Below are 14,670 nucleotides of genomic sequence, written 5' to 3' on the forward strand. Positions count from 1 at the left end.
AAACATAAAAACTTTAAAAATTTATAAAAAAAAACTGTAAGAGATACAACAACAAAAAAAAAAAATTGCAGGTGTTGTCAGGATGATATTAGAACCATTTGAGCCAAATTTCATGAAAATCTAAGGAGGTGGGTGTAAAATTTATTTTTTATTGGGTGATTTGATATGGAATGACCCTACAAGAACATAACTTGGTAGCATTAATGTCAAGGACATGGGGAAGAGAAATAATGCAGAATCAATTCAATTGAAACACTTAATGTGCTGCTACAGTACACCATATCATTACATACCAGTACCATTACTGATGATGGTGATGGAGGCTGTTATGAAAAGCTTGCAGTTTTATTCAAATCTGATGTGGCAAGTCAATAGAACTTTTTATCCATGTGAGTAAAAGTATTGTGTAAAATCGATAGAAGTCTCTTCAGGGCCCTTCGGAGTCTTTCACTTACATGTCAACATATTTACTCCCTAATAGTATTTGTTGTCCATAATAGGGGTAATTTTACTCCGTTCAGTTAAATGAACTTGCAAAATACTGGAAGCAAAAACAATGTCCATGTAGACTATACATCCATGCCTACGATTCAGAATGGAATTTCACATTTGGATCGAAAGTCTTCAGTAGGTTGCTGCTAACCATCAGGCAGAAAACTGAATATCCTAAGATATTAAAAAAAATACAAAATAAAAAATTATTTTATTAGTCTCTCCTTCTATAATTATAATTAAACGTAACGTTTCGACTCAAGGATGCATATGCTAGTTAACACTACGGTTCAAATTAACAGGATTTTAATTTTATCATTTTATGCAGGGCTGACAGTACTCATTGCTTTGTACGAAGTATGAGAGAAAAACAGAACTTGAATAAAAAAAAAAAAACATTTCTAGCTGTCACGGTCATTACTTCCTTCCTCTGTGAAGATGAATATCTTTTGTGACTGAAAATGAGGGGAAGATCACTTACACCACCCGTGTAGAACACTTATGTGACACATTCATGAGTATTGCTCGAATGTTTGAGATCCAGGTCAGATTTAAGCAACACACTGAAGCAACTCTGAGGTTGGACGCTAGACAGGTTACCAGTAGTTTCAAACTATGTGCGAGTATTATGAAGATGCTTGGCAAACTCATGTGAGGATCGCTGGAGGGGAAACAATGTTCTTTTTTTATAACACTATTAAGAAAATTTAGAGGGCACGAGAAAACAGGGCTCGGATAGTAGATAGCCTTTCTTCCCTCTCTCTATTTGCGAGTGGATCAGGAAAGAGTGTGATTTGTAGTGGTACAACGTACCCTCCACCAGGTACCATTTGGTTGCTTGTGTAGTATGTATATACATCAAAATACGGAAGTTAATTGTGACTGCTTACTACATTAAGAAGTAATAGTTGAACTAACCTAAAGCTTCGTGATTTACTTCAAATGTTTTCTCCCACTGATACACTCTGACAGTCAGTGACTTGCATCTATAGCAGTCTTACAATTTGGAGATGTCAGTATTGCTTAAATCTATTAACATTCCCTCAGTGAGCTCTTTTTATCTTAAGATCACATAAACTGGATTTTTGAGAAACTACACACAGGAAGATGGCATATAGCTGTTTACAGAAAAACAACGATAAAAATTTAAGCATATCGGTAACAGACACTGGGCAAGAGCACATATCTGGGCTAGAGCACTATACTGGATTTCGCCCCCTTCCCGCCCCCCCCATTTTCCCTAGAAACCTTGGCTATTTCGCCCCCTCCCCCCCCCTTTTCCCTAGAAACCTTGGCTGGAGTTATAAATTTATTTGTAGCATAGTCTAAGGTATAGATTAGGGTGAAAAGAGATAATTTCGTTGACAGTTGTGGAACACAGCGAATGAGAAATAAAGGTTGTGGTAACAGACAGACGTGTGGCTTTGCCTAATATTTGTTTGCGGCATATTTAAATGTATTTTCCCACATTTAACGCATTTCTCATAATTAAAAAAATAATAAAACTTCTAGGTCATCCACAAAAACATATATTAGAAAATGAACAAGCATCCGACGTGTTTCGATGCATATTACGTACAGATATCGTACACAAACTGGAAAAATGCAATGGGCGTTCCACTACGTATCCTTTACCATATTTGATTCGTTTTTCCGCATTTGCTACTGTTGGTATGGGTTCAAAGACAAATTCCTGCTGCAAACGTCTCAGTGGTAGTTAGTCTACATTAGTAAGCTGCAGTTAATGTGTTAAAAACATTTAGACACATTGTCCTCAATGCGTAATATGTGGTATGCTATAAATCACTCTGCCTTTCGACCAATAATTTGTAATCAGTTGGCTTCAATCAATCACGTAAGACTCTAATATGTAACTTTGACTACGCTGCGGATTATTATGTCACTATAATCGAGATTATTCGCATTCAAATCTTCTTTCTACATTTAATTCTGTTAACGGAAGATTCATTCAAACAATCCGGATTGATTTGACGTTCCAAAACAACAGCTGAAGGCAGGTCTGTATAAACGCTGTTTTGACGTCACTTACGTCAACAGAGTTGTTAACAGGTCTAGTCACCAGGCAGCGCTGTCACGCTTTCAGCCTTTCTGATGACGTCATGAAGCGATTCCTCGGGGCCCGCGAGACGCACGTGACATTTATATGCACACACAGCACATCGATCTCGTGAGGCACAAGGCTCTCATAACGAAGTACGAACGTCGGTCAACAGATGGCACTAGAAAAAGAATTTTAACTGCGCTTTTTAGTTGCTACTTGCGACTTTTAGTCGCGACTTGTTACTGAAATCGCAGAAAGCAGTACGAACTTCGGCCAACAGATGGCTCATGGCGTTGGATGTGAAATGCTACTTGCGACTTCTAACTGTGACTGAAATCACAGTTAAATTCTGTAAAGTTGTTATTGTGATATCTGTGACTTCTCGATCACTGTGATTCCTAACGCGATTTCCTGCCCACCACTATGTTGTTGACTGATCTTAATCTTGCGCCGTCTCGTGGTTTTGAGGAAATGTGTGTGTTACATCTTCCAGGTAATAAATAAGCCTTTAGAAAGTACAATCATGAATAGATGAAAGATGAAAATTAGTTTGGGGACTAATTTAACGCGGCACGTCTTTTCTATTATGGTAACAGCTGATTTTGACGTGTTTTGTCGCCCATGTCTTGTGAGGACACTGGTAACTATTCCTGACACTATTTTTTTCCATTTTTCAATAGGCGCACATGAGTGGGATTTTAGTCAGTATTTAATGGCGAACATTAACATTACCTGTGGTGCCCATGGTGACAGTCTGGGACGATGTGTGAATGTTGTATGTAATTTTTTCAGGTTATGTTCGTCACAACCAAACACGTGGGTTATTTTCAGTGAGCTTATGAGTTTTCGAAGTGCGAAAGAAAGGTAGATGGTTCTTAAACAAATAGTTTTGTGCACATCGTATCTACATGGTTCATCCATTACGAAAAATGCTAGGTCGAGATTGTAAAGCGTCTAGTTCAGTGCTTTCTGTTTTCGCCTGTCCGGTGAAATCGCTTCGTGTATCTTCGTAAAAGAAGCATTGAGGTTTTGACGTGTTGTCAGAAGTTACTGAAGCTGTTTGTCCACTCAGTGACTTCTACAGAAAGTGAATGTCAATTTTGTGTACTTCGTGACTGATGGAAAAGGCGGACTCAAAGTTCGCACATTTACCATGTTAGCATGGTTATGTTGACTTGCTTAGCCTTAATAATGTTTGTGTGGGTTCCCGGGTTCGATTCCCGGCGGGGTCAGGGATTTTCTCTGCCTCGTGATGACTGGGCGTTGTGTGATGTCCTTAGGTTAGTCAGGTTTAAGTAGTTCAAAGTTGTAGGGGACTGATGACCATAGAAGTTAAGGCCGATAATGCTCAGAGCCAATAATGTTTGTGAATATAGTTTTCTGCGATCCGATGCATAGATATGGCAGCTACCGTTAAGCAATTTTAGAAGTGCCAACTCTTACATGATTTCATGGTTTGGGTATGTTCGCATGAAAGGAAATGCTTTAGAAGGAATTAGTTGTGTCCCATTTTCTGTTAGTTTTCAGTGTGCTTTGATTATTTATCTAATTTGTTTTCTTCTATAGTGTAGTAAATCGCATGTAAATACCAGTGTGTTATAGTGTGTGGGTTTTAATGCATTCTTGTATAAGAATATCGTGACATTAATTAGGAAGTGGCAGGAAATTTGGCCAGGACGAGTTGTTAATTAACTGAAGTGTATTTTCTTTAACAAAAAGCATTACAAATCATCAGAACTCATCAGAGCATTTGTCATGATATGGCTAGTAGGAAATGGTTTCACTGAATTAGTTACGTAACAGAAAACTAAACGATGTTAAATCTTGATGGTAATCAAGAATCAGAAGTTACATAGTACAGTGTACATGTTTTTATTCAGTGAGCAGGTAAAGATTCCAGAGTATTGTTGCTTACTCCAATTGCATATTCACTGGTTGGCGAACATCGTTTGTGTATCAGACTGAAATTAAACAATACAGCAAACAGAATGTAGAATGAAATGTTTGGTTTTATTCAGTAATTTCACTACAATTTATTGGTTGCTTTAATTGATGACCATGCTGAAGTTAGTGTACACATAAAAAATACACATCTTCCATAATTCTCTCAGTGGAACAGTATGTCACAAGCCAGTATCACAAAGAAGCAGTAGCAACAATTGATACTACTTAGTTTCTATGGAACGTTATCTTAAGATTGAGTGTAATGTCTCTTCATAACCTGAGAAATGTAAACAAGTTGATATCACTGAACAGTCTTTTGCTCATCCACTGTTGAACGTTTTTCCTCTGTAAAAACCCATTTTCTGCACTCTGTAGGCAAGTGAAACTACTGCCTTTGAGTTGAACGTGATGGTAACAAAGGAAATTGAGTAAAACTGTTTTTATCTGATTGCTTGTTTTTCAGACATATAGAATCGCAGCTATGGACCAGAAGCCACCTGTGTGGATGAAAAAAGAGGAAACAGATGACATAACATCAAAGTCAGGCTCCATGGTAAGTGGCTTACTTCTAATTCTTACCAATGTTTCATTAATTTCTTTGTGCAGTATGGTGTGTGAATACATGCAATGCATTGCATCCTGCTGGAACCATGAGTAATACAGTCTACTAAAAAAAAAAAAGTTTTTCAGCGCTAAACATGATTTTTCACAGTGTGTTGAAATGAGCCTTGTGTTAAACATTACATGGAATTGAGGCAAGGGTTAAAAGTTAATGTTCAATAAACAGGGAAAAATTTTTAGTGCACCACCCAATTATACTGATAAGATCATTGCCATAAATTGGTTTATATTCTGCTCTGATGTACTTCTTTTAAATGACAATCTTAATGTACACCTTAAGAAGAACTACGAATTAGTGGATGTTAGCAGTGCCACTAAATTTAAAAATGTGAACGTGCCATTAGTGCATAATTGTAGCATACCATAGAGTTGAATAAGAATTATAATTTCTTCATTGATTATTCAAAATGAATAATTTGTAAATAATATTCACGAGACATTTATGTGGTCACTACTCTGAGAAGTAAGTTTCATTGTTATATTTGCATTAAATGTGGACTCTGAATATGTAAACAAAGTGTAAGTAGGACTGACAGCAGTTAAGTTCAATTTCAGATAGATGTCATTCAGAGACATAAATTGTTGCACAGCATGTATCTGCAGAATTAATTTGTATGCTGGCAGCAAAGTTTTGATGAAGCCATGAGGTTACACATTCCTACATTTACTACACATTGTTATACATATTGTTTTTAAAATTGCAAGGTTGGTACTGTTACTGGTGTAAATAATCGTACATGTACATGTCACTTGAAATTTGATGCAGTGCAAATAATTTGAAGGGTTGTCAACTATCAGCAGGTAAACAATTTCACCGGGTGCCAGTGGTTCTTTTAATCTGCCAGGCAGCATTGAGGTTCCTGACCCTATCTGCACTGAAAAAATCTGTTTGCTCTGACATCCATCTTAGGTGCAACTGCAGAAGTATTTTGACAGCATTAAGATAGCATTTGTATTGGAATATAAATGAGTGTTATTCACCTTGGACACTGGGCTCAACTTCAGAAGTATTGGATAGCTTTAATGCAGCATTTGCATTTGATTATATGTGAGTGCTTCATTGTTGTTTGTACAAATGGAGTGTAAAGCTTGTGATTAATTTGACCAGCTGTATCACAACAGTAATCCTAAACCATCTCTGTGGTGTGATTACAAGAATGTAAGTAAGTATACTAAATTTTATTAAACACAGTAATACGGTGGTTAGAACCAACATAGCTGAAGCTTTGGCCTTTACCCTTGCTGTAATGATGGTTTGGTGTATGGCATGATATGTATCACAACAACACATTACAGGTTATTTATTTTGCAATTATGTTCCTTTTGTGGAATGAAAATTGTTGTGGTAGAAGGGTATCTATACAACCCAACTGGCCTGTAACGAAATTTGGAGAACATCAACAAATGAGAATAAAAATTAGTAGTTCTGGTGATGTAGTGATCTGTAGCAGAGCCTGACATGTAGGTTAATTTAAAATGTGTCAGTTCGTGACTTGTCAGAGCCAACAAATGGCATATCATCAGAATAACTACGATTCTTGTGGTGGCATATATTTTGGGCCTGTTAGATTTCTAGTCTGGTGATCATGACCACCATTTTTATAATGTCAGGGGTTAGTCCAGATAGATGCTACTGGCAGGTCAAAATTATCCAGTAAGTATTAGCAAAGAAACTATATATTACAATTTGGCATTTTAAAAGAGTTGTGTTTCCAAATTAACTGAATATTTTAAAGGTCGGGAATCAACAAAAACCAATTGAGTACTCATTGTCCTAGGACCTGAACCTCAAAGGTATTGAAAGGCCACATGAAGGTTAAAATTTGGTGTTAGAATCCCCTGCACTTGAAGCCTTGGTTGTGGTGACAGACTGATCTGTAGTGCAGCTCAAGGGCTATGTTAGATTGAAAGACAACAGTGTGGTTGTGAGCTGGCAAAGCCAACAAATGTGAAAACCAAATAAAGTTTGGGGTAACAAATTGACCAGTAGTACAGCCTCATGTTTACCAAAAAATGCAATGGGTGCCCAGAATGTAACTTTCACCTATATGAAGTCTTCTTACATTGCATGCCATGTTAGCTGATGGACTAAACTTTCCTATGACCTTTAGAGATATTATATGAATTGAAAGCCACCTTCTTGCAAATCTAATTAAAACATAATTTTTGGTTGTGTATGTTTTGGGAATGAGGACATGCCAAAAAGTAGTGCCTCAGAATTTTTACGAGGGGGGGTGGGGGGCAAAAGAAACCAGATTGTTGTCATAAAAAATTTATTGATAAACCTTTTTACAAAATTACTTCAGTCACCTTCAAAATACTCTCCATTACATGCGATGCACTTGTCAAGTCTCTTTTCCCACTGTTGGAAGCATGTTTCAAACTCTTCAAGTTTGATATTGTCCAGTGCCCTTTGTGAAGCTGTTTTTACTGCCTCCACCTTGTCATAACGCTCCCCTTTTAGCGTTTTTTTTCATTCGTGGAAATAGGAAAAAGTCGCACGGGGCTAGGTCCAGCGAATACGGAGTGTAGGGAATAACAGACCACCTCTGAGATGCCAAATAGTGTCACTCGTAAGGCCGTGTGCAGGGGGTTTGTCGTGATGCAGAAACCAGTCGCCTGATCGCCAAAGTTCCGGGCGTTTTTTCCTCACATCCTCTTGCAGACACCTTAAAACATCCAAGTAAAAGTGGTGGTTAACAGTCTAGCCAGGGGGTACGAATTCCCGATGCACAATTCCACAAACTTTTAAAAAGACGTCTTCACATTTGACCCCACTTGCCTTGCTTTTTTTGGTCTGGAAGAGTTGGGAGTCCTCTACTGGCTTGACTCTTGCTTGGTTTCTGGGTCATACATGAAACACCAACTCTCATCCCCTGTAATGACTTTGTTCAAGAAGTTTGGATCACGTGCAATCTCTGTTTTCCAGTCCTGACACACATTAATGTGGATGGTTTTTTGCTCCTGTGTGAGAATGCGCAGAACAAATTTAGCAGCAACACGTCTGATGTGCAAGTCCTCACTCAAAATCCGCTGGCATGAGCTCCAACTGATTCCTGTCTCTGCTGAAATTTGGTCAATCGTTTGGCGACGATCCTTGTTGATCTTTTGCCGGACCTTTTCAATGTTGTCCTGATTTTGCGATGTTGAAGGGCGTCCATAACGAGCTTGGTCTTCAACACACATCTCGCCACGTTTAAAGCACCCAAACCACTGGAAAACCTGTGTGCGGGTCATAGCGTCCTCCTGGAAAGCTTCCTGAAGCATTTGGTGTGTGTCTGTTGCAGATTTTTAAAGCAGGAAACAAAATTTCACACACACTCTTTGTTCTTTTAAAGTTGCCATAACGACTTCGCAGAGGTAACCTGCCAACAGTCAGACACACACAATACCACACTTGCACGTTCAGCTCTACGCTGACGCTGCCTGCACAGCTGTTTCATGAAGGTCTCTACTAACAACATCTAGCGTGAGAACCCTGCACTACGTCTATGAGTGGCAGCGCCCTAGGAGTCCGGTTTCTTTTGGGTCCCCCCTCGTATATGAATATTATTAAAAATTTTCAATTTAAACAAAATTCATTAACATGCTACATATTTATTCTTTGTGTTTATATATTTGTTTCTCAACATAGTCAGCCTGGTGACAAACACCTTACTCCCAGTGAGATACCAGTTTGTTGGTACAATTACTGTACAATGTTTGACTTCGTTCGCAGAACTACTGCCTCACCTCCTCTCACAGCAATTCGTTTCTGTGAAAGTGAAGTCCTTGAAGGTGTTCTTTGAGTTTTGGAACCAGATGAAAATTCATTGGGGTCAAGCTGGGACCGTATGGAGGATGATCGATAATAATGAATCAAAGGTGTCAGACTTTTGCAGGTGCCGGAAGGCTCATGTATGGTCTGGCACTGTCATGCTGAAGAAGAGGGTGGATGCTCCATGAGTGGATGTAGTATTAAATTTGTGCTCCCTTTCCTGAGGGTTTTGTCATGTGCCGACATGGTTACAAAAAACACACACACACACACACACACACACACACACACACACACGCGTACGTTACACACTGCAATTTGGAGCACTCTTAACAGCAGAGGTTTACAGCTGATATTGAGAACAGAATAAAAATTTTGGAGGCATTACTTCCCAGTATACCATTGTAATATACAGATGCCTTTGACCATCTCCTCCAAAATTGTGGCATGATTCCCTTGGATTTGGGAAGCATACATTTGGAAGTCATAATACTGAATGTGTATTCACTGATCATGCATATTCACTGACCAGTGACATACAGTTGATATAAACCTGTCCAGTCAATAGCAGTGTCCCCTGGTGAGGAATGACTGCTAGTCAGACACAGACACTGTCCATGTAGTATCAGTGAGCATGCTGTCCATGTGTAGACTGGAGAAGGTGCGCAATGTATCTGAGTTTGACCTAGGGCAAATTGTGATTGCCCGGACACTCGGCATGAGCATTTCAGAAACTGTACAACTTGTTGAGTGTTTGAGGAGTGCTGTGGTGAGTGTCTTCAACACGTGGTGAAACTAAGGTCAAACAAATCCAGACATTGTGGTGTTGGGCAGCCACCCCTCATGACAGATGTTGGGCATCGATGGCTGGGCAGGACAGGTGGTGAACTGAGGTGGAACTAACATCAGTCTTCAATGTTGGGCAGAATACAAGCATGTTTGAACAGAATAAACCAAACACTTATAACGATGGGTCTGTGCAACCAATGACCTGTGCTTGTGCCAGTGTTAATGCCACATCGACAACTGACTGAAATAGCCATGTGACCATGAGCACTGGAGGTTGACACAGTGCCAGAGCATTGCATGGTCTGATGCATGCCGATAACTTCCTCATCAAGCCAGTGAGTGTGTGGATATCCATCACATTCCAGGGGAGCAGCTCCTTGACACCTGGACTGTGGGGCGGAGACAAGTTAGTGGCAGCTGTATTATGCTCTAGGGAACATTGACGTGGGCATTCACGGGACAAGTGGAGCTCGTGCAAGGCATTGTCAGCCAAGGCATATTGTAAACTGATTGCAGACCACATACACTCTTCCACAAGGATCCATATGTCCTGATGGCAGTGGCATTTTTCAATGAGATGCACTGTGTTACAATGTTGGGAGTGTAATAGTGGTTCGAGCAACACAGTGGTGATTTCCAATTGATGTACTGGCTCCCCATCTCGCAAGATCTGCACCTGATTGAACACATCTGGGATGTCATAGAACGTGGCATCAAAGCTCATTGCCCCCCCCTCTCCCCCACACACCCCCCCTCAGAATTTATGGGAATTATGTGACCTACTCCTTTCAGTGACCTGCCAAGGCCCCATTGCTTCCACGCCACAATGTGTTGCCACCTTTCTGTGCAAAAGGTGGACATACCGGCTTTTAGGAAGGTGGTCATGATGATCTTGCAGATCAGAGTATGGCAGTTCCCATTATTGAAGGCAAATGGTTTTGTTATGATGATTTTTGTATAATATCATTGTTATCATTATTTGCATTAGTATATTTGTGTTATTATATGCAGTCAGTTAATACAAAGATCAATTAATAACAACATTTTGTCGTATTCTTCCTATCTTCTGCCAAGCATCTCTCTCCAATACATCCTCCTTGCATATTCCATGCCGCCTTATAGTTTCATTGATACTGTCGTTCCAAAACTTAAGTGGTCTACTGTGTTTCTGTCAGTAAGGTAGTTTCCAGTCAAAATCTATTCTTTGGCCACCAATTATGTAGCATTTTCAACAAATGACCATACCAGTTTAATGATTTTTCTTTCTGTGCTATCGCTGTTTCATTTGTTCTCATTTCAGCACTTATTCAATGTAACTGTTTTTTCAGTCTTGATATGCTAATGCTCCTACATAAATAATACACTTCCAGGATTTTGTCTTCTTTTGAGACCAACATGTATAATCCATAGTTCTGATTGGTAGCATAGGACTGGTGTAACCTTTAGCCTCGGCACTCTTTTCTTTCTGTTAGAAATGTTCTTGTCCCATGAAAAGGGATTCATGTTGGAATAGTATTAAATGGTGTGCCAAGGTAGGATGTATATTTGTTTTTTTAATAATTTATCAGAAATAAGTGTTCAGTGAAATGAAAGGTTTTAATGTTACTGTTGTTTTAGAAAAGTGGTAATAGTGACATAATTCATGACACTTCAGTACCTGATCCCCTGCATGGATTCCCTATAAATGGTAAAAGTGACAGGGTGATCTTGGGTGAAGAAAAATGCGGGAGAGGACAAACTGAAGTTGCTGTGTTAAAATTAAGTGACAGTGAAGATTTTAACATTATATACTGGCAGTAGGTAGGGGAGTGCACATTGTTGAACCAGTAGGGGCCAGTGTAGTGAACCACATGACTGAAGCATTCAAGGAACTGTGTCATGATAAACTGAAATATATTTATACATTCAATAATTACAGGAGTCACAAAACACCATGGAGCGATTTTGAGGATTGCAAAACATGTACGCTATGCCCCATCACTTAACAAGAACCACCGTTGTAATTTTGCCCAGCATTGTTGCCGTAGAATTTTCATGAGTAATATTTTCATTTTTGATTGAAGTATTCTCTGAAGATTTGAAGTAATGGTGTTGGAAACACATTAGTTATTAATGAAGTTTTAACGTGATTGTTAAGCGTATAATGGGAAAAATAAATGACAAGAATGGTGGCAAATGAAACAAATGACCAATCTGATTTGGGCTTGTTGGACAGCTGTGAAATTGGAGAGGAAGATATTGTTACATACAGTACTAAACCTTCCTCAGGGTTGTGTAAAGATCATAAAAAGCTGAAAGTGTCTAGTATCAAAGTGAAACCATAAAATAAAATTAAAACATTAAAGCGTTTAATAAGGTGAGGGATGGAAGAACCTAGAAGGAGGAGGAATTGCAGGTTGATCAGATAAGACTGAAGATCAGATGGGACAGTGGCTAAGGGAGAAGGAAGAATGGCAAGCTCATCAGATAAGAAGAGGAGGATTGAAAGGTACAGTGGCTAAAGGAGAAGGAAGAACTTAGAGAATTTATGAAAAGCAGATAGGAGAGAATATGGAAATTGTCAGTAGTCGATAGGCCAGAACAATGTGCAGCAAAGACAAATAAATTTGGGACAAACAGCCAGGAAAGAATTTCTGAATTTGGTGGAGGCTACAAAATCAGATTGAAACAGTTGGATATACAGGGAGGGATCTCCAGGTGAACACATATATATGTAAGAAATAAAATGTGTTTGCCAAAATTGAGAACACTGTAGTGGAAACACATGAAATATGATGGGCTCTATAACAAAGTGTAAACTATGAAGTGTGAAATCACCAAGAATAACAACAAGATTGAAAAAATCATAGAGGAATGTGCTAAAAAGACAGTTTCACAGCTGTGTAGCATATGTAATGGAACTACAGTCATAGGGTATCAAGACTGTCAAGAATGCCAAGTTTTATCCAAAATGTTCAATCCATATTGTCACACTTTTAGCTAAGTTTAGAGGAGGCTAATGGGATTTGTTGAACAGTAGAGCAGCTCACTTTCAGTACAAGGAAGGTAACAGAAGACATAGTTGCCAGGTGCACCTGTGTAGGAATGATGGTACAAAGCTACACAGATTTTGAGATGGGACTCCCAGAAGAAATACAGTGAAACAATTTTGACTTTAGTGAGTGGACCAAAATCCTAGAAATAATCTGTGGTTATGAAAGAAGAATGAAACAGGAACAAAATGGGAAAGCAGAATGAAACAAAAGGTCCCTGACCGTTTCAAGAACAACAGATGTGTAACTGTTATTTACACTGATCAACACCCACGTGGTAATGAAATTTGCTTTATTAGGTGTAGCCAGGACACCACTTAATTTTACAACAGATAACCTCCTTTCGAAAATAAAAAGGTTTTTCTCCTGCCAAAAAATTTTGTATCAAAACACGAATATACAACCTTAATAAAATTGACTTTTATAACTGAACTGATTTAATGTTCCTTGGTAGTGCTTTCTTGATGCTCTCCCATGGATGCTGAGGAGTTAGACAGGCGCCGCTTCCGGGTCGAAGACTAGCGTATTGAAGACGGGCACCTGGTCGATCCGGCTGCGACGATGTTTCCTCCTGGCGGCGGTCCGCAGGGGGTCGAAAGATGGGTGTTTGCTTTCCTGCCAGCTATTTAATCTGGCAGCTCTAGTCTTCCTCCGCGGATTCTGTCATGAGGATTGGCGTCTGTTGGCAATACCCTATTGGCGGATGGTGATGTCATTGTATTACCATCCGTGTCGGTAAAAGGGGTCACGCGCGTCCGTATTCCGCCGCTGCTTTCATGTTTGGTGGGAACCGCCTCTAGTGCTGCCTGGCGGAACGAGCCATATCTATGTTGCAGGTGCGGCTTATTCTGCAGCGGTAGCCGCCCATTGTATTTGCATGAATGTGCGCGCCACGGCAGTAACTAAGAAGAAAAGATGCAACAAAAAGTGATGCGTCAGAAGGGAGTAAAAATAATAAAGCACTTGGTGCAGGTGTGAAGCAGGGCTATCCCCTCTTTCAATGCGACAAGCTGTGCCGGGGTTATACATAAACTCTATGCAGACGTGGGATGAGTCTCCTCTTTCCCCACAAATGCAACTGACTACAAGACGCACCACCAGACATGGCTCAGCACATGTACGGGGTAAGGTCACCACACAATAAGGCGTGCTGCCAGCGCTGGTTGACATACAGGAATATTGACATCCGTCCGCTTGTGTTACAGCACCTGGCTATGGATGAAGAAACATTTTTTTTTTGTCATCAGTCTACTGACTGGTTTGATGCAGCCCGCCACGAATTCCTTTCCTGTGCTAACCTCTTCATCTCAGAGTAGCACTTGCAGCCTACGTCCTCAATTATTTGCTTGACGTATTCCAATCTCTGTCTTCCTCTGCAGCTCCCTCTAGTACCATGGAAGTCATTCCCTCATGTCTTGGCAGATGTCCTATCATCCTGTCCCTTCTCCTTATCAGTGTTTTCCACATATTCCTTTCCTGTCCGATTCTGCGTAGAACCTCCTCATTCCTTACCTTATCAGTCCACCTAATTTTCAACATTCGTCTATAGCACCACATCTCAAATGCTTCGATTCTCTTCTGTTCTGGTTTTCCCACAGTCCATGTTTCACTACCATACAATGCTGTACTCCAGATGTACATCCTCAGAAATTTCTTCCTCAAATTAAGGCCGGTATTTGATATTAGTGGACTTCTCTTGGCCAGAAATGCCTTTTTTGCCATAGCGAGTGTTCTTTTGATGTCCTCCTTGCTCTGTCCGTCATTGGTTATTTTACTGCCTAGGTAGCAGAATTCCTTAACTTCATTGACTTCGTGACCATCAATCCTGATGTTAAGTTTCTCGCTGTTCTCATTTTTACTACTTCTCATTACCTTCGTCTTTGTCCGATTTATCAAACCATACTGTGCACCCATTAGACTGTTCATTCCGTTCAGCAGATCATTTTAATTCTTCTTCACTTTCACTCAGGATA

The 14,670-nt window shown here is 39.7% G+C and overlaps 1 protein-coding gene across 1 annotated transcript in view; it reads left to right on the top strand.

Annotated features, from left to right (window-relative positions):
* Positions 1 to 2,951: 2,951 nt before the first annotated feature.
* Positions 2,952 to 14,670, top strand: part of LOC124719835 — a 178,562-nt gene continuing 166,843 nt past the window's right edge. Inside the window, exons 1-2 of the mRNA XM_047245022.1 lie at positions 2,952 to 3,047; positions 4,962 to 5,051. Of these exons, the coding sequence (XP_047100978.1) occupies positions 4,980 to 5,051 (72 nt within the window). The 5' untranslated portion in view covers positions 2,952 to 3,047; positions 4,962 to 4,979. The remainder of the gene's footprint in view (positions 3,048 to 4,961; positions 5,052 to 14,670) is intronic.

This window comes from Schistocerca piceifrons, chromosome 11 (genome assembly GCF_021461385.2).
Source record: "Schistocerca piceifrons isolate TAMUIC-IGC-003096 chromosome 11, iqSchPice1.1, whole genome shotgun sequence".
NCBI classification, from domain to species: domain Eukaryota; kingdom Metazoa; phylum Arthropoda; class Insecta; order Orthoptera; family Acrididae; genus Schistocerca; species Schistocerca piceifrons.